At 56.5% G+C, this 19,091-nt stretch overlaps 3 protein-coding genes across 3 annotated transcripts; 1 reads left to right on the top strand and 2 right to left on the bottom strand.

Moving 5' to 3' along the window:
• Positions 1-994: 994 nt before the first annotated feature.
• Positions 995-4,248, top strand: ZNHIT2 (zinc finger HIT-type containing 2). The gene has a single exon (XM_056801376.1). It carries the CDS (start codon positions 1,108-1,110, stop codon positions 2,254-2,256), a length of 1,149 nt encoding a protein of 382 aa, XP_056657354.1. The 5' UTR covers positions 995-1,107; the 3' UTR covers positions 2,257-4,248.
• Positions 2,378-6,259, bottom strand: TM7SF2 (transmembrane 7 superfamily member 2). Its single transcript, XM_016425564.2, has 10 exons — positions 5,945-6,259; positions 5,575-5,771; positions 5,438-5,492; positions 5,024-5,218; positions 4,797-4,900; positions 3,871-3,993; positions 3,505-3,673; positions 3,162-3,242; positions 2,954-3,076; positions 2,378-2,793 (listed from the first exon to the last, which is right to left on the bottom strand). The coding sequence occupies exons 1-10, from the start codon at positions 6,000-6,002 to the stop codon at positions 2,633-2,635; spliced, it is 1,266 nt and encodes a 421-aa protein (XP_016281050.1). The 5' UTR covers positions 6,003-6,259; the 3' UTR covers positions 2,378-2,632.
• Positions 6,260-10,678: 4,419 nt separating this feature from the next.
• VPS51 (VPS51 subunit of GARP complex) lies at positions 10,679-15,454 on the bottom strand. Its single transcript, XM_056801378.1, has 10 exons — positions 15,158-15,454; positions 14,893-15,022; positions 14,479-14,625; positions 14,148-14,367; positions 13,245-13,962; positions 12,600-12,815; positions 11,919-12,137; positions 11,290-11,411; positions 11,128-11,215; positions 10,679-11,016 (listed from the first exon to the last, which is right to left on the bottom strand). Exons 1-10 carry the CDS (start codon positions 15,359-15,361, stop codon positions 10,756-10,758), a joined length of 2,325 nt encoding a protein of 774 aa, XP_056657356.1. The 5' UTR covers positions 15,362-15,454; the 3' UTR covers positions 10,679-10,755.
• Between the last annotated feature and the right edge of the window lie 3,637 nt (positions 15,455-19,091).

Raw genomic sequence — 19,091 nt, forward strand, 5'->3', positions numbered from 1 at the left:
TGGGACTGGTTTGCTCCCTTCATTTAGGTGGGAAAAGGATTGGGTATCATTGGTCCAAGTGGGAGCCAAGGCCATTGAAACCATCCTGGTAGGAGGGCTGGATTCCCAAATCGGCATTGCCGAGTTTCTAATTCTAATCTTAGGCCAGCCCAGTATCTAAGGGTTTCCTATGTTAGCAAGGATCCAAATCCAGTGCTCTGGGCCCTATGCTGGGACAAAGATGGAGGTCCCTTCCTTGTAGAAGCAACCTTTGGTTGACATAAGAATCGGAACCCTTAACGCAGCTTTAGAAAAGTCTTGGCCAGGGCAATAGAGTGAGGGAGCTGTTCCCACTGAACGTGGATGGGCTGCAAGCTCCACTGAATAAAACCTGGCGAGTGGCCACCAGGAAAGCTTGGTATTAGTAGAGCACAATGAGCAGTCACCAAGTCTGTCCTCTTCCTTAACCGAACTTGGCCTGTAGACCTGTTCAGCTCTGGATCCCCGGATTTAAAGGACAGAAACAGGCTGGAGGTCCCGAAATATTTCTAGGTGCCCTTTGGTGGCAGACTGCCCCAGGCCAGGCTCCGCTCAGTAAATTCCAACAGGAACCTGACAGAACCCTCAGAAACAAAGGGGATTCTCAAACTTAAGTATTAGCTGAACGAGGGCTGAGTGAAGCCCGGAAAGGCGAGAATGCAATATGCAGGTCTACAGCAACAGGCAGAATACTAGGCGCAGTATTGAACCTCTCGGGATTGAAGGAGCATCGGCTGCGTTCCGAAGTCCGGAAAGCAAGGGGGAGGGGATTAGAATTGCCCAGGGTGGTCTGGGCTTCCCAAAAGTGGAGGGGCTTCTTTCCTAAGAAAGTATCGCGCCCCCGGAAAGGTTTGGAGCCCCATGGTCGGGTTTTCTGAGACTAGACGCTGCCCCTATCCACTCTCGAAGTACCCAGCAATCCAACCCGCTCCCACCCACTAAGCTTCGAGAACCAATCGGAGCGCAGCGGAAGTCCGGGGGCGTGGCCTCCCACGACCCCAGAACTAGGCGCTGGCTCCGGCGGAAGTCCCGCGGAGGTCGAGTGTAAAGCAGCCGGAGGCACTTCCGGGATCGTCCAAGGCCGTTGCCATGGAGCCTGCGGGACCGTGTGGCCAGTGTCCCCCCGGCGAGGCGAAGCCGGCGCGCTACACCTGCCCCCGCTGCAATGTGCCCTACTGCTCGCTGGCCTGCTACCGGGCTCACGGGGCGTGTGCCGAGGCCTTCTACCGAGACCAGGTGCTGGGCGAACTCCGCGGCCGCACCGCCTCTCCCAGTCGCTTGGCGGGTGCCCTGCGCCGGCTGCGAGAGCAGCGCGAGGCCGAAGCGTCGGAGGAGCACCAGGAGGAGCACCAGGGCCTGGGCGGCCTGTGGGAGCGGTTGCAGCCCGCCGAAAAAGCAGCCTTTGAGCGACTCTTGAGCCGAGGAGAGGCCGGAAGGTTGCTCCCGCCCTGGCGGCCATGGTGGTGGCGCGGCGGGGCTCGGACGCCGCTGCTGGAGGAGCTGCACGAGGACGGCACCTCGGGGCCCGCGTCTGTACCTGAGCCTGCCCAGGGTGAGCCAGAGCCTGTGGCCGAGCCGCCGCCCGTGCCAGCCACCATCCCCGCCCTGGCGCGTCTAAGCGGCGGCCGCACGCCTTCGCCCCTGCTGCGCTTTCAGCTGCCTAACGTGCTCTTCGCCTACGCGCATGCGCAGGCCCTCTATCACGGTGGCCTGGATGACGACCCGGAGCTGCTACTAGACCTGTGCTCCACCGTGCTGGGCGTGGCTGGTGCCCTCAGCGCCCACCACACCTTCCGCTCCACTCGGGAGGCTCTGCATGCAGCTGCGCATGCACTGAGGGCGGGTGCGCACCCACCTGGGCCCCTGGGCACCCGGGGCTCCATGCGTGAGGCCGCCCGACTCCTGCTGGGCGAGAGCCCGCAGCCCGGCCTGCAGAAGGGCTACACGCTGGCTGCGCTGGGGCACCTGGCGCGTGCGTTTGGGCAAGCGCGCAACCTCATACCTGCCGGCCAGCTTCGGGAACGCCTCTACCGTGCCCGCAAGAAGTGCCAGTACTTGCTGTCCTGGACCAACGAGCACGAGGAGGAACTTATGTCTCTGGCCCTGGACTGTGCGCAGGAGTACCGGGCCGAGGAGGAGGAGGCTGGCCAGGTGGAAGCCCTGAGTGGGGAGCTGGAACGCTTGTGGGGAGGGTCGCGCCCCCCAGCCCCGAAGACCCTGATCCAGGAGCTGGCCTGAGGGAAACCCGCCAGGCTTTGCCCCAATAAAGCCAGCTTGAGACTGACCCTGGCCTCCCGGGTTGTGTGTGTGTCGGGGGGCAAAGGGGGTCTGTGTGACGGAATGACCATCAGGCTGAGGACAGGTTCTACCATCAGAGCTCTATTCCGGGTGCCCACCTGCATGCCTCCTTCCCCCCTCTCGTAGTCATTGGAGAGTATGTCCAGCCATCCAAGGGGACTGAAGTGGAAGAGGAAGTGCCGTCTGCACCTCGACTTGGAGCCACAACCACTTGATCAGTCTAGGGAGGAAAGCTCCAACGATGGGGGGCTGAGGGCAGGGCCCCCCAGCCCTGGTCCTGTTCCCTCATCGGTTGGCCATGGCCAGCCAGGCTGGCTCAGTAGATGTAGGGCACTATGCGGTAAGGCACTCTCCTGCAGTATTCCCGCCAAGCCAGGCCATACTTCTGGAGGCACTGGCGCTCATCGCGGTACTCTCGGTGCACCAGTAGGATGACAAAGTAGAAAAAGTAGAAGTAGGGAAGGAGGTGTGTCACCCCTGCCAGAGAAGAGGGTACAGGTTCAACTTGTGGACAAGGTCATCGTTGAACTCTCCTGTCCAGCTCCCTTCCCCAGGGAGTAGATTGTCTCCACCCTGTGTGTCCATTTTACTCTTCCCCCAGGCCACCCAACCTTTCTTCCCATCATAGCCAACTCACCACAGGGCAGGGACCAGGCCAGAGCCATGATGAGGTCTCCAAGATAGTTTGGATGGCGGACCAGGCCCCACCACCCTGACACCAGCAAGTGCCGCCCTGTCGCCGTGGGGATGGTCTCAAGCCCTGGAGATGATGGCAACCAATGGTGAAAAGGGCAGAAAGGCCATCCTGCCCTGGCACACTCCTCATGCCCCTGGCCCCTGCTCACCAGCCACACTGGGGTCAGAAGGGTTCCTCCGGAAGGTGTTCTTCTGGGAGTTGGCCCCACGAAAGATAACGTAGCCGATCACTATGGAGAAGGAAAGAAAGGCCAGGTTGTAATGCAGAAGAGGAATCTCCTGGCTCTAGGTCTGGCTCTCCACCATCTTGTCACCTATTCCATGCCTCCTCCCCAACCCCAACTACACTTCAGGATGGCAGAGCTGGGAAAAGCTCTCGCCATTTTCCAAGTGTTCATTGAATCGAGGCCCAGAGGAAGTCACTTGCCCAAGGCCCCACTGTTAGGAGAACCAGCTCTGCCAATCCCCCTAGCCCCTTCCCCACGAACTAACCTTTTAGCAGACAGATGGCCCCAGCCACAGGCAGGTCCAGGGCCTGGGGATGGTTCAGAAGGAACTGGGCTTGCAGACTGTAGATGAAGGGGACCCAGACCAAGTCCCCAAAAGCCAGCATGAAGCCAAAGCCATCATGGATGATGTCTATGGTGGTAAGAACTGCCTCCTGTTCCGAGTGGTAACCAGAGCCTGAGCAAACAGTGCCCCTCCTCACAGCCCACCCCCTTCCCCACTGTCTCCCACCTACCTCCCCTGGTTGTGAGTGAATTGAGGTAAAGTGTGTAAGGCCCAGTGTAGGTGCTTCGTGCATGCTAACTGGTGTTACTATCGGATTATTTCTGCCCTTGTCTCCATTGTCCTCACCTCGTACCAGAGAGCATCAGCCACGTAGATAAACTGGAAAGCACTGACCAGCCCCATGGCCAGGGAAGGCCACCCCCTCTGGCGCTCAGCCTCCCGCAGCAGCAGAGCCAGGTTAATCAAGGCCTAAACAGAGAAGCGGCAGGCCCAGCTTGGGCTGAAGCTGTCCTAGTCAGCCCCCACTTCTGCGGACCCTGCTAGGACAGACAACCTGGGCAGAATCTGAGGACATCAGGAAAGAATCTAGCATCCAAGATCCCGAGTCAGGAAGGCCTGAGTTCAGATCTGGCCTCCCTCCGACATGAGCTGGGCAAGTCAAGCAACTTCTGTCTGCCTCAGTTCCCTCAATTGTAAAATAAAGATAATAACAGCATCAACCTCCCCAGGTTGTGGTGAGAATCAAATGTAAAGCATTTGGAACTGTGCCTGGCCCAGAACAGACCTAGGGAACTTAGCTTTCTTAAGGGAATGGGACCTTCTTCATCTCTTTTCTCTGGACGTTCCCACCTCCACTTCTTCCTCCCCCACAAATTGAATCTTGGTCCTGTGTATAAAGGAACTTTACCCAAGTCAGAGGAGGGCAACATGGAGTAAAGGGTATGTGGCAGTGGTTCCTGTCGCAATTTTGTCCTCAAATTCACAATCGCTGGTGAACATTTGTCCTGTTCAGTCAACCCCCTTGGGGTTTTCTTGGCAGAGGTGCTAGAGGGGTGGGCCATTTCCTGCTCCAGCCCATTTTATGGATGAGGACAGAGACTAACAGGGTGAAGTGACTTACCCAGGGTCACATAGCTAGTACACGTCAGAGGCCAGATTTGAACTCAGGAAGACGAGTCTTCCTGACTCCGAACGAGCCTGGAACTCTTGTCTGTTCCACCGACTAGCTGCGCCAGTGAAAATTGCTCAGCCCTCCTGACCCTATCCCTTACCCAGCCCATCAGTCCTGGCCGCAGCTCACAGAAATATTTGAGGTCAAAGGATCCAAAACGAGGGTTGAGTTCTCGGCCAAGGAAGAAGTCATAAACAGGGTTCCCTGGAACAGAACGGGAAGTGGAGTCAGGCAGATGAGCTGGGATGTGTGTGTGCACTCGTCCCCTGAGCGCCTTTTCCAGAGCCGCCGAGGCCTAGTTTAGTCTGGTGCCCTCTTTGGTCTCACCTGAATTTCCCCCAGGGGCCAGGGCCGAGGGAGGCACCGTAAAGGACTTGAGGTAGAGGAAGAGGCTGAGGAAGAAGGCTGTCACCGTGGCTGCTGAAGCCAGTGGCAGGAGCATCTCGGAGAGGTTCCCAAGGGGCAGGCCCCCCGCCAGCCCCAGGCCCACCAGCAGGGCTGTCAGCCCCAGGCACCGGAACCCTGGAAGAGAAGGTGGCTGCTCAGCAAGCTCGGATCCCACTGCCCACCCACCAAAGGCAGGGCCCTGGGCCAAGAGCCTTCCCTCAGCCCCTGCTGGAGTCCCCAAGACCTGCCTCTCCACTGCCCTCAGGCACCCCGGGCTGACAGAGAGGTGGGATATGTGGTCAGGCCACTTTCCAAGGATCAGTTTCCCCTCCTGCCATCCCCCGACCCCCTCACCATTAAGTGGGTACTGCAGGTGGCTCTTGTCTCTCAGCATCCTGCCCTCAGTCACCTGCAGATGACAGAAAGTGGCTCTGAGGCCCTGGCCGCACTCCCGGCTGGCCTGACCCCTCCCTCCCCAGTGCGCCCCTCACCTGGCCCATGGGCAGCAGGTAGAGCGTGGCCTGGAAGCCCAGCCAGAACAGCAGCAGCAGCAGCGCCCCCGAGCTCCAGAAGGCAGAGAGCGGGGGCAGCTCCGGGGGCAGACTCAGCAGGCTGCAGGGGCCCGAGTGGCAGGTGAGGAGCAGATGGAAGAGGGTGAGAGGGAGCAGTAGCAGCAGGGCAGCGGTCCCTGGGGGAGGAAAGAGCGCGTTCTGGAAGCACCCAGAGGTGCCCCCCTCCCAAATCCTGCTCCTCCAGCCCCGCGGGGACCCAACCTTACCTGCGGAGATCGCCCACCCCTCCTTGCCCAGGGATTCTCCGCGCACACACCGAACCCCACCCGCAGAGCCCTGGCCTGCTCACCCAGGGGCCCCCCAAACTCAAGTTCGGCCGGGCTCGGGGCAGTCTGCTGCTGAGCCATGGTCCTGGATCTAAGGCGGAGGGAAAGAAAGACAAAGGGAACGGGGCTGAGGAACCCCAGGGCGCTGCGACAGCAGGCCGAAAACTGGGCAGGCCGCCCCGCTTCCCTGCGGTCCCGCAGGCAGGCTGACCCAGGGGCTGCCGGACTGGGGCAGGGGCCGCGGCCGGGGTTAGGATAGGTGGGGTAGGGCTTCGCCGCACCTCCTAATCTCTCCGCCCCAGCCTCAGCTCATCGCTGCCTCGCCACCCTCCTCCCACATCCCCAGCTCCAATCCGCAGGGCCGCAGGCTCCCCATCAGCCAATCCCTGCCTAGGGGGGCGGAGACAGGGCTGGGTTCCCGACCTGCAGGCCGAGCAGTTCGGCTGGGATTAGCGGAGCGGGACAGTGCCCCGCCCCACACCTGCTCCTGCCGATCCTCCCGCCCTTCTCTGCCCGGTTCCCCTCTACCTGCTGGCACCCTCTGGTCCTCCCCGTCCACCCTGACTCACGCTCCCTGAGCTGGAAAGACCGTGGCGGCCTGGCCAAGTGGCCTGGCACGGAGACAGGAGTCCAATTCGAACTCCACATTGCCACTCGGCCCTTGGCTTCCAGCACCCCCTCACCTCTCCCAGCCTCAGGTTCCTCAGCTGCAAAGTTGTGCCATGGTTGCCGTTGAAATCCGGGCTTCGGTTACTTGGGCAAGACACGGCACCTGTCTCAGTTTCCCCATCTGTAAAAATGGGGTCAATACCTCAGATACTTCCTGACTGTGTGACCCTGGACAAGTCCCTTAACCCTGAAGGACTAGCCCTTGCTGCTCTCCTGTCTTAGAAGCTAAAGGCTTAACTAAAGAGAGTAGATTGATAGTAAATGAAACCACAGTGTAGCACTGGCTCTGCCTCACTCAAACAATGGGAGAGTTCAAAGCCTGCCTCTCTACATCCTCAGAGAGAATTGTTTCCCTTAGCTTAAAATATATTGTATATTGTGTCCTGTTGTATCCTGTACCTGTGGTAAATAAAAGAATCGGCTTAATATTGATAGAAATAGGAACTAGAGTTGGAGACTGGAAGATTGGATTTCAAGACCTGTTTCCTTTGTGCTGGGTAGGTGACTTACCCAAGGTCCCACAGCCACCAGGTCACAGGTTCAGAGTTAGTGAGGACCACAAAGTCCATCTAGTTCAGTTTAAAGATGAGAAAAAACGGGGACTTCACATTTCAGGGTCAACCACTTCAATTTTCAGCATTTGTTTTTCCTCATCTGTAAAATGAATTGGAATTGGTTCAAGGATCTCTTCCTGCTCTGCGTCCTCAGATATCATTGTGGAAGTTCAGTTTATGTGTTTATGTTTTAAAAGATTTCTTTATGCATAGCCAAAGATTAATAAATTGGTTTTCATTCATTCATTCATTCATTCATTCATTGTTTATTTTAAAAATGGGGTCAATAATAGCACCTCCCATCCAAGGTTACTGTGAGGATCAAATGGCATCATTGTAAAGCTCTTAGCTCTGTACCTCACACATGGGAAGTGATAAATATCTTGGCTCCGCTTTCCTAGTGCCCTAAAGAGCAACACTATCCTCCAAACTCCTGAGCCGAGAACACATCCAATATGGCCAAGAGGTCTCTTAATTTCACCTCTGAAACATCTTGTCAATTTCAGCTTTGCAACATTTTACCTCTGTAACATATCTTATCAAATTTCACCTCAGCAACATTTTGTCAATTCCACCTCTGTAATATATTTTGTCATTTTCACTTCCCGTTTCTTGTCTCTTTCCCCTCTACAACATTTCTTGTTGATTTGTTGCACCTCTCCAATACGCCCCCTCCTCTGACATTGGGATTAGGCCAGAATCTGTCTGCCTCTAATCTCTTCCCATTCCTGTCTGTCCTCTTTCCAGCTACCAAAAGGATTTTCCTGAAGTCACCCCTACTCAATAAACTTCTCGGAGCCCCTTTTTTTGTTTCCAGGATCAAATACAAAAACCTCTTTGGGATTCAAAGCCCTTCTTCACCCGCCCCCTTCTACCTTTCCAGTCTTCTTAATCCCACTTCCCCTTGAAGACGCCTCTTCATCCCTTGCCTTCTTGGTGTTGGTCATTCTCTCTTGCCTCTCCTGCCTGGAATAAGTGCCTCCTCTCTTCTTCACTCCCACTACTGACCTCCCTGGCTTCTTTTTTTTAAGTCCCAACTAAAATCCCTTGTCCTGCCAACTCCTCTTAATTCTGATGCCTCTCCTTTATTAATCATTTCTCTATTTATCCTCTATAGAGTTTTCTGGGGGCAACTATGTGGCCCAGTGTATTGAGAGCCAGGCGCAGAGATGAGAGGTCCTGGGTTCAAATTTGGCCTCAGACACTTCCCAGCTGTGTGACCCTGGGCAAGTCACTTCACCCCCATTGCCTAGCCCTTATCACCACTCTTCTAGCTTGGAACCAATACACAGGATTGATTCTAAGACAGAAGGGAAAGGTTTTTATTTTTAAAAGTATTTGTTTAGATATTGTCTCCAGCATTAACTTGTGAGCTTATTGGAGGTAGGCACTGTATTTTGTATCCCCTACTGCTTTGCATAATGCCCGACAAATAGTAGGTCCTTAATAAATGTTTATTGCTTGCTTGCTTGCTTAGAATGGGCCTAAAATGTCAACTTCACAAGGTCCCACTGCTAATAAAAGCTAGCTTTTTCAGAGGGATTTAAGGTTTGGCAAGAGTTTCCTCACTTGGATTGTGAGATAAAAGTGCTGTAGGAATGTTTACTATTGCCATTACTGAAATTCAGAGAAAAAAGACCTAGGTACCCATTGGGTGACCCTGGATGAGTCACATGCCCTGCCTGTCCAAGCTTCAGTTTTCTCATTTCCAGAGCAGGAAGTGTTTGGTTGTTGGCCCTATCCCTGCCCTTGGGGAGGGCCAGGTTGAGCCTCCCTGAACTGAACAGGACTTCTGTCCAAACAGTCTTCAGAAACCCTGGATCGGTACTTCCCCATGCCAGGACCCTGGATGAGTCTTAGTGGAACCTGCTGGATTCCCTTTTGTTGGGCCAGAGAAGAACGTTTCTGATTGGCTTAGTCAGTGCTTGTCCTTAGGGAACAATGACTTATGGGTAGGGTAATTGGACAAATGCTTAAGGTGGATTATAGGTGCTGAAAGGTCTATCCTCTACTGGAGAGTGGATCTGGGGATTTCTGGAAGGTGAGGTTGTCACCAGCTTGCAAGAAGCATCATTGCCAACCTGAAGTTGAACCCTTTCTCTTCCTCAGCCCTACGTTGTATTCCAGTGCAGCTGGATGGCACAGTGGACAGAGCACTGGGGCTAGAGTAGGGGAAACTCGTCTTTCTGAGTTTAAATCTGGCCTTAGATTCTTCCAAAAGGCATGACCCTGGGCAAGTCACTTCACCCTGTTTGCCTCGGTTTCCTTATCTATCAAATGAGCTGGAGAAGAACCTCCAGCATCTTGGCCAGTTGGGGCAGGACTAAAAATCTCTGTAATTAATAACTGGCCAACCAACCTAACAGAGCTAGTAGCTGCAGAGTCCAATAGTTCTCTTTGCCTTCTTTCTTGTTTTTCCAAAACCCTTAGCTTCTATCTTAGAACTAGATAAAGGCCTAGGCATTGGTGGTAAAGTGACTTGCCCAGGGTCACACAGACAGGAAGTGTCTTGAGGCCACATTTGAACCCAGAACCTCCTGCCTCCAGGCCTAGCTCTCTAACCACTGAGTAACCTGGCTGCCCCTCGTTCTTTCCTTTTTTCTCCCCCAAACATGCCTCTCCTTTGCAGAAATTTGAGAGGCCAAGTTTCCCCGACAATCCTCCACTTCGGGTCTCTGCCCCCCAACTGCCTTATTGATCCCCTCTATACTTTTCTAGTGTGCCTTTGTGCCCCTGAGGAGCGGCCTTTGGAACCAGCTTTCTCAGGGGCTCAGGCCAGGGACTTGTCCGAAAAAAAGCCAGAAGCCCAGTGAGTTTTGCAGCTAGATTAAGATTGGACAAGCATGGCAGGGCGTCCTGACGGCACCCAACTGACAATCTATTGAGTTGGAAAAGGCCAATAGTGCCACATCCCCCTGACAAAAGCCTCATCAACAGCAGAGTGGTGAAGAGCAGACAGCTCTTGGGTCATGGGACCATGCCAAGAGCACGTCAAGATAAACTCCCCGTGGATGGGAGGACCTAGCGTTACACCCCTTAGCTGGGTGACCCTGGACATGTCACTTCACCTCACTGTCTAGCTCATCCTCCCATCCTGGAGTTGTCCCTGGGACAGAAGGCAAAGGTTTAGAACCAATGAGGTCGTGGGCTTCCCTAATGCCGCTGTCTCACTTGCACCGGCTGTTTGCATGTTCTCTTCCATCAGGGACATTCCCCGGCTTGGCATGGCCAGCGTTCAGCCTGGTGCTTGGCACACAGATGCTTATGAATGCCAGCTGACTAGACCCCCCACTCTGTCCACTGGACCCCGAGCTGGGTTGCTTTTGAGGAAGTCTGAAGCGATTTCCTTCCGGAAACAAAACCCGCCTTGATCTGGGGGGCAGCCAGAAGCAGGCGTGACGGAGAAGCCCTGACAGAGAGGAGCGGGCTGCTGGCCTTGGGGGTGGAGCCCGGGGAGGCATGCCCTGGGCTGAGGGTTAGCCACCCTCTGCTTCTGTCCTGCTGCCTCAAAGAAGGAATTCCAAGGGGACAGACTGGAGAAGGGAAGCTTTCTTTATTAGGGGGAGAGACGGGACAGCCGGGGCCGGGGAGAGCATCAGGGGAGCCGGGCGCTAGCCGCGCTCGCAGATGACCTCCACCACACTGGGCTCCATGGGCACGGGGTCAAGGCAGCGCAGGGCAGCAGAGGCCACCACCTCGTCCAGCAGCAGGTGGACAAGCTCCTCGTCAGCCACGAAGCGCCACAGGTAAAGCTGGAGGAAATGGCAGTCCACCTGGACCTGCTGCAGGCCATAGCGGCCGAAGGTGCGCAGCCGCACGCACTCCAGCAGGGTCTTCAGGCTGATCTTGATGATGCCGGTGAGGACTGACACCTGTGGGGAGGTGACAACAGGCAGACAGGGTCAGTGTGGACACGGGGAAGAACAGGCGGCCAGCACAAACTTCTGAGGGGAGGACACAGTGCCAGACGAGGACGGACAGACCTTGTTGAACTCCACAGGGCTGAAGACATCGATGCGCTCCGAGAACAGCTTCTGGATGTTGCTCAGAAGATTGGTGTCCATCGGAGCGCTGGGGAAGAAGCCCAGATGAGGGGGGGCCCCCGGGGACTTGGGGGCCCCCCAACCCTCCTCCTGCAGCCTCACCTGGGGGTGTAACTGGGGGCATATCGGCCCTGCTGCCGGGAGCTGCTGTACACGGAGAAGGTCCTCTTACTGGAGTCACTGCTCTGAGCCTTACGGACGCCTTCCTCGTACAGGAGGCCCACCTGGGAGGACACGGCAGGCTGAGGAGGGCTGCCCCGTCCCTAAGCAGGACCCTGTGCCCAAAGCAGGCCTTTCCCGGGGGGCTCCCCTCCCCCAGGCAGAACTGCACCAGGCCAGACCCAGTGCTGGTGGGCACCAAGGCCGTGACGGAGGCTGCATTGTGTCCCTTGGGAATGACAGGCGGTGCCTGCTGTGGCCGCCCCAATGTCCCGGGCCTCAGTGCCCTCCTCTGGGAACCCATGGCTGCCACTCTGTGGGTCCCCACTCCGGCAGCTGTGACACACACACACACACACACACACACAATCACACTCACACTTACACACTCACACACATACACTTACACACAAACACACACTCACACATACACACACTCTCTCACTCACACACACTATCACACACACTTACACACTCACACACATACACTTACACACAAACACTCACACACACTCTCTCACACATACACACACACACATACACAATCTCTCACACACACACACACACAGCACCTGCACGTCGATGGCGGTTGTGTCTTCCACCACTCGCTTCATGACGGCCCGCACGTTGCGCGGCTCCAGGGTCGTGAGCCAGTCGCGGGTCTCCACACTCTTGCGAAGCATCTGGGACACAACCAGCCCCTGGACCTTCACGTAGTGAGTCAGCAGCCTCCGTGCCGTCTCCCTGGCCTCTGCACAGAGGGTGCTCACCGGGGTCACAGGGGAATGGTCCTGGGGATGGCCAAGAACAGAGGGGGACCCTTCAGAATCCCCTAGGGGTGGGGGCACCAGCAAGGAAGAGAAGGGCAAAAGCCCAAGATGAGCATGAGGTTCACAACCAGAAGCCCTGGGTTCAAATTCTGCCTTAATGTGAGAAGTAGCCTGACCTGCTCAGGCCTCAAATGTCCTCTGTCCTGAAATTAAGGGCTGGCTACAGGCTGACCTGAGGCCCATTCAGTGGACTGACAGGCATGTCTGGTAGCTCACGCCTGGCCGGGGAAGTTCCCCTCCCCGGGGGAAGGCACAGGGCAGTGGACAGAGGTTTGAACTGGCCCCAGAAGATGGAGGCAAATTCTGGCTCCAACTTCAGTAAGTGCCTTCACCTCTGCCTCAGTTTTCTCATCTATCAAATGATAATCCTTGACCCAAATCCTTCCCAGAAGATGCGTTGGAGGTGGCCACCCAGCCCATCACCTGCCCAAGAAACTGCTCGTCAGTGAGGGTGAGGACGTAGGAGATGGTGGACGTCTCGTAGTCCAGGCAGAGCCGGGACAGCAGCAGGAGCAGCGCCGGGGGCGTGGCCCCGCCCTTCTCGCCAGGGCTGTCGCAGAAACCTCGAGCCGTCTGGCACATGGAGCGGATGAAGCCCACGATGAGGCCCTCTCGGACGCCCTGACTGCAGAACTCGCCCTGCAAGGAGGCGGGGAGGCGGGGAGCCGGTCAGGGGAGATGCCTGGGGAAGCCGAGTGGCGAGGACAAGAGTCCCAGACACGGAGGCTCTGATCCTGCCTTTCTCCAAACACATGGTCCGGGGCACATCTGGAACGACAGGCACCCTGCAGCCCAAAGAGCCGGCCCTTCTTCTTACCGAGGGAGAACGTGTGGCCCCTAGCAGTGACCTGCCCTGACACAGGCAGGACTCAAACCCAAGACCCGGGACCCTAGGCCGAGAGCTCTGAGCTCCACATACGGCTCACCCGGCTCCACCCCTTGGGGGCCATCGCTCTGGGGAGTCAGAAACCCGGGGAGTTCCCAGGGGACCAGTCCCTGCCATAGAAAGCGGGCCTGGGTGTGAGCAGGAGGAGCCCAAGGGGATAGAGAGGAGGAGCGGCCCCTCACCCTGAAGTAAGCCTTGTTGGAGAAGGAGACGTCCTTGGCAGTAAAGAGATGCACAGCAGCCAACGAGGCCTTGATGTGGCCCAGGATGGCTCCAGCCACAGAGGCCAGGAGCTCACCCAGGCCCGGGCCCTCCTTGCCGGCCAGTCGAGGAGCAGCCAGGGCCTGGCGCACGTCAGTCAGGCAGCCTAGGAAGGCAGCGCAGAGCCCTTGCAGGTGCTGGCCGAGCCGCTCCTGGGCTGCCCGCTGCACGATTTCAGTGGCCGCCTCGGTCAGCCCCGCTGCAGGCAGCATGGTGCCTGGGGCCCGCAGGCGCCGGTGGAAACGGTCCAGGGCCCGCACCAGGAGCGAATTGTCTCCACTCCCTTGTTCTTGTGCCAGCCGCCTCTCTATGAGAGTGAAGTAGCGGCTACCCAACTCCCGGGCAAAAGCCACCAGCTTCTCCATGCCCGCCGGGCCCTGGGCAGAGAAGAGCTCTTGGTAGGATGCCACCACCTGGCAAAGCCCGCTCACAAAGCCACTGCCGCCGTGGTCGGTGAACTCGAGCACATCGGGGGCTGGTGGCGAGGGGCCCAGATCGGCCTCCAGGCTGCCCAGCTCGGCCTCCAGCCGCCCCCGGGCATGGGCCAGGAACTCATCACACAGCTCCTCCGCCGGCTCCCCCAGGGCCAGAAGCAGCTCCACGCACTCGGCCAGCTCTGGGGCTCCTGCCCCGCCGTCCCTGCGGGGAGGAGACAGAGGCTGGGAGAAGAAGGGGCCACAGGACGGGGAGGGGGCCGGAAGGGGCGGGGCTCCTCACGTAGACAACCTGGGAGGGGAGAGAGGGCAGAGTTGAGAGCCTGGGGCAGAGGCGGGCACAGGGTAGAGGAGGCGAAGGGGCAGTGCCAGGGCGCAGGACACTGGTACCTGAACTTATGGCGCAGCTGCTGGGCCAGACGGGCAGTGATGACCTGGCAGTCGTCCTGGATGGCCCTGAAGGAGGGCAGGTGCTGGTACTGCTGCAGCACCGCCTGAGCCCGGCCCTGGTACCGCACGGCCTGCCCGTAGGCCCCCAGCTCCACACACTTGGTGAGCCGAGAGGGCAGCTCAAAGAGGAACTGCAGCTTCCTCAGCAGAGCGTGGACGCCTGTGGGGGGATGGAGAGAGGGAGGGAGGGAGGGGGGCTGGACATGACCTCCCCCAACCCACAGCTGGTCCTACTGCTCCCCCCACCCCCAGGCCGGGGCAGCGGCCATACCGGCCAGTTTGGTGATGCGCTCATGGCGGTCCTGCAGCGTGGCGCTGATGCGGGCACTGAAGTCCGTGATGACGGCCATGGTGGTTGCCAGGCGGTCCATCTCGTCCTCCATTTTCCGGAAGTCATTCTTCATCTTTCGGATGGTGTCTGCGGAGGCCCAGCCCCCTCAGTCTCCACCAGCCTCTGGGGCTGCCCTGAGCCCCAGGGAGTGGGGGTGGGGGTGGGGCGGGGGCTGGCTGCTGCCAGGGTGGTCAGAAAGAGCCCGGAGCCTGCAGGAGGGGCAGCTGCTCTCCTCTCGGGTGCTCCGGGGAGAGCCCGCTGTCCCTGCAGTCAGGACTCCTGGCGGTCCTTCCTGCTCCCCTGAAGCTAAGCGGGAGGCAGCGCACCCCCACCTCCGCCCCGTCCTGTCCCTACCTGTGGCGCAGATGAACTTGTTGTAGTTCTCATAGACGAGGGTCTGCATGTCGCTGTCCAGAGCCCGGATCTGCCGGACCATGTCCGTCTCACTGTCCATCAGCTGGGCCAGCGGGCACTCCTTCCGCAGCTGGGGGGGCCGAGAGGGGCCGCGCCCGCGTCAGCCCCTGGGGCTGGGGAGGGGGCGGCCACGACCCGGGGGTGCAAGAGGGTCCGGGGGAAGGGAGCTCTGGGGGGAAGGGTCTGGGGGTCCCCGCGGCCACACCTTGTCCAGGAACACTTCTGGGTCGAAGTGCGCGCCGTTGAGGTCCGTGGGGTCCCGCGGATCGGGGGCAGCCCCCGAGGCTCCGGCCTCGCCCTCTGGGAGACCATAGTACAGCTTCAGCATCCCGTGTGCCTTGCGCCGCCTCTCAGGGGCTTCGGGCCCCTCCGGAGACGCCCCCGGCCCTGGCCCAGCTGCCGCCTCCATCACCGCCTAGCCAGCTAGGGAGCCCCAGCTGAGCACATCAGGTCACTTCCGGCTAAAGGCAGGCGGTCCTGCCGGAAGCGAGTCCCCCGGCGGAGCTCGGTCCGTCCGGAAAAGGTACCCCCCAGCCGCAGACGCTCGCGACGATGGTTCCCGAGGCCACAGCTGCGCAGGTGCAAAGAGACTCCTCTAGCCTGGCCATCCTCCTGGCCTGCTGGCGCAGCTCTCTCTCAAGGAGAGGCCCCTGGTCAAGTGAAGCTGCCTGAGTTCAAATCCCAACCCCACCTCCACCCTCTGTGTGATCCTGGGCAAGTCATTTAATGTTTGCCTCAGTTTCCTCAATGCTAAGATGACGATAATAACAGTGCCTCCCGTTGGGGTGAGGGTCAAATGAGAGATTTCTCTTGGAAAGTGCTTAGCACAATGCCTGGCACCCGGCTCAGCTAGAGTCTGAATGTTTACTGGGGTCCTAGCCCAGCTGTCCAGACCTAGGTCTATGAGTTAGAAGGGACCCAGGTGGCCCCAGAGACTGACCACCCCCCTTCTACAGATGAGGAAACTGAGGCCTAGTGAGCTTAAGGAAATACCCTCCGTCTCTCAAGTTGTCAATGGCAGAGGTGGACCAAAACCTTGAACCCAGATCCCACCATTCCAGAACAGGGCTCTCACTACTCAGTGCATCTCATGGTTGCTGGGGCTGGGGCCAATCACCTCTCTTCCTGCACAGCCTGGAGGCACAGAGCGTGTACAAAGAACAGTAAAAGAAAAACTGGTGTGCCCACTGCCCAGGAGACGGGTGAGAATCAGGCCCTTGGATGGAAACGGATGGGTGACAGAATTTGTGTCCAATCTCCTTTGGAAATACCATCAGCGTAGGAAGATGAATTGCTCCAATCAAATCCTGTTCTGCCATTCCCGGGACCAGTTTGGCTGGAATATCAGAACCTTTCCTAGTCTACCCAACTTAAGTGGTCCTTGTGAAATGCTTACTCAGTTTTGCCTCCACCCTGATGTCAAGATGGTCAGATGAGTGAGAGGAGGAACTCGCCTGGCCTCTGTGGCTGGCAGATGCCAGCTGTGCCTTTTACCCCTCCCGTCCTCCTCCCCTGCCCACACTCACACACCTTCCACCTCAACCACAGAACTAAATGGAACTTCTGGAAAGAGAACACAAACAGATCTCCCTGAGGCACCACCATTCCCTTATGCTGTCCCCCATTGGAGCATGGCTTGTGGGCAGCACTTATTTAGATGTGTATCCCAGAGTCAGTGCTCCCTCAGCTTTGGTTGAGTGGTTTCAAAGTGAGATTCCCAGAGATAATCCTAGGCCCAATCTGCAAACGCCTGCAGCAAGTGGACGAAGCTCCCTCAGGAAGCTCACTATGTTTAGGGGACAGCAAGAAGATAGCCTGGCTGGAACTGGTAATTTGTGCAAAGAAGGCAAGGTCAGAAAGCCAAATTGTGCAGGGCCTTGAACGCCAGACTAAAAACAAAATTAGCTTTGATCCAGTGTCTCAACCTGAAGCATGAAGTTAATGTGGATTATGGGAAAAGCCCCAAATCTGGAGACGCCCACCTTTTGAATTCCTGCTCTGTCACTTTCTGTGTGACAAATCATGTGACCGCTACCATTTCCTTTACAAAATGAGGTTAGATTAAATTATTTCCCAGCACAAATATACTATAAACTCTAAAATGCCAAGATTGGGGGTTTGGGGAGCTTTTTATTTTTAAACCTTAATCTCTTATTTTAGTTGTCTAATTAGCTTGTCTTCTTATTGTCTAATTGATACTACTAAGAATCAGTTCCAAGGCAAGCGTGGGAGTTGTTACTTGTCCAGGGTCACACAGTTGGGTAATGTCTGAGGCCAAGTTTGAACCCAGGACTTCCTGTCTCCACACCTGGCACTCTTTCCACAGATGGAGCTTGTCTTTAAACCCCATGGGGTAGTTGGTTTCCCTCTGGCTCTTAAGCCACAGATACAAATCACTTCAAATGAACATTACCCTTGTCTCCAGAAAAGATGTTGATGAACTCTCTCCTGCTCCATCCTCCATGCCTGCATACCCTTCGTTGGCTGCCTCTCCCCTCAATGGACTCCCTCCTGATCAGAGTAGAAGCTCCTTAAAGGGAGGGTCTGTCTAGCCTTTGTATTTGGATCCCTAATTCTTGGCTCCTCAGAACTTAAGAAGTGCTCCCATTCATTTGCTCATTTGCTAAAAATCAATTAAACTGGCATCTCCAGTCATGGCCATCTCTCTGCCATGATGGGACATTCCCTCTGATTGTACTCCATATCTCCCCATCACCAGCCTCTCCTGCTTAAAGCAGGCAGCAAACCTCAATGTGAAGTCTGGTATATGCTTGGCCCTGTGGACCCTCTGCTGGAACAGTCTGTGCACTTAAGGAACTCAGGAGTCTAGAGAGGATGAGGATATAGGCTCGAAGTGCTTCATCAGTACAAGACTGAGAAAAATAGCTAGACAATTAATGCTCACCCCCCAATCTGGAGGTGCCTGTAAGGATATTGATGAGCTGGAGAGTATCCAGAAGAGAACAGCCTTGAGACTATGACTGGCACTTGTAAACTGGTGAAACAGCCTGGAAAAAATGGTGGGGAAGGAGGGTCAAGAGAATTGTCTTCAGGGGGCAGCTGAGTAGCTCAGTGGATTGAGAGCCAGGCCTAGAGATGAGAGGTCCTAGGTTCAAATCTGGCCTCAGACACTTCCCAACTGTGTGACCCTGGGCAAGTCACTTGACCCCCATGGCCTAGCCCTTACCACTCTTCTGCCTTGGAGCCAATACACAGTATTGACTCCAAGATGGAAGGTAAGGGTTTAAAAAAAAAAGAGAGAGAGAGAATTGTCTTCAAGTATTCCAAGGGGCATGCTGTAGAAGGATCAGCCTTTCATTTGGATTCAAAAGGCAGAACTAAGATGAATGGGTGGGGACTACTGAGGTGCAACACTTGGGCTGGTTGTCCAACTAGTAGATCTCACTCCACGTGGGATGGGCAGGCACAGCCTCGGAGATGATCTCAGACTCCTTTAGATCAGATGGCCACTAAAGTCTTTCCCAGTTTTGCCATGCTACTAAGAATCAGGAGTTGGTATGGATTGGCTAATGCCCACGTCATTGAAGTGGCTCATTGAAGTGGCATCAAAAGATGAGCCACATTTCTGCAGGAAGAGAGGCCCCAAATGTGGTAAATGGCCTAGGGAGCTGAGTGGGCACATGATGGCAGAAAGTGAGAAATGAGGTGGGATGCAAATGCCAGTTGACTGTTCCTTCATGAAAGCTCAGCCTTGGGCTAAGGTGAGTGGCAGCATTAAAATCCCATAGATGTAGGAGAGGCTTAGTTGGGCCCCAGGCAGTCCATCCCCCATGTCTTCCTAGACAATCTTCCCAGTAGCTGGCTATAACCACAGCACCCTAGCTGACAGACAGAGGGGTGGGCCCGTCTTTGGATTTGCCCGGTTCTCTCAGAAGCCAGACGGCCTCTTGTTGGAGCTGTGGAGAGAATGCCTGTATAGGTAGGAGCTTGAGGGAGATGGCCTCAGACACCCTCCAGCTCGAAAATCTGGATTACGAAAAGTCTGGATCAGATTGATGTCGAGTCTTCCCAGAGCCTCCACCACCTCACTCCAACCTCTTTTCAACCTAGGACCCCTTCTGTATTATAAGAGAAGTTTTGTGCCCCAAGGGAAACTTGGACTTTCAGTATGGAGAGGG

The sequence above is a fragment of the Monodelphis domestica genome, chromosome 6 (assembly GCF_027887165.1).
Source record: "Monodelphis domestica isolate mMonDom1 chromosome 6, mMonDom1.pri, whole genome shotgun sequence".
In the NCBI taxonomy this organism is placed as follows: Eukaryota; Metazoa; Chordata; class Mammalia; order Didelphimorphia; family Didelphidae; genus Monodelphis; species Monodelphis domestica.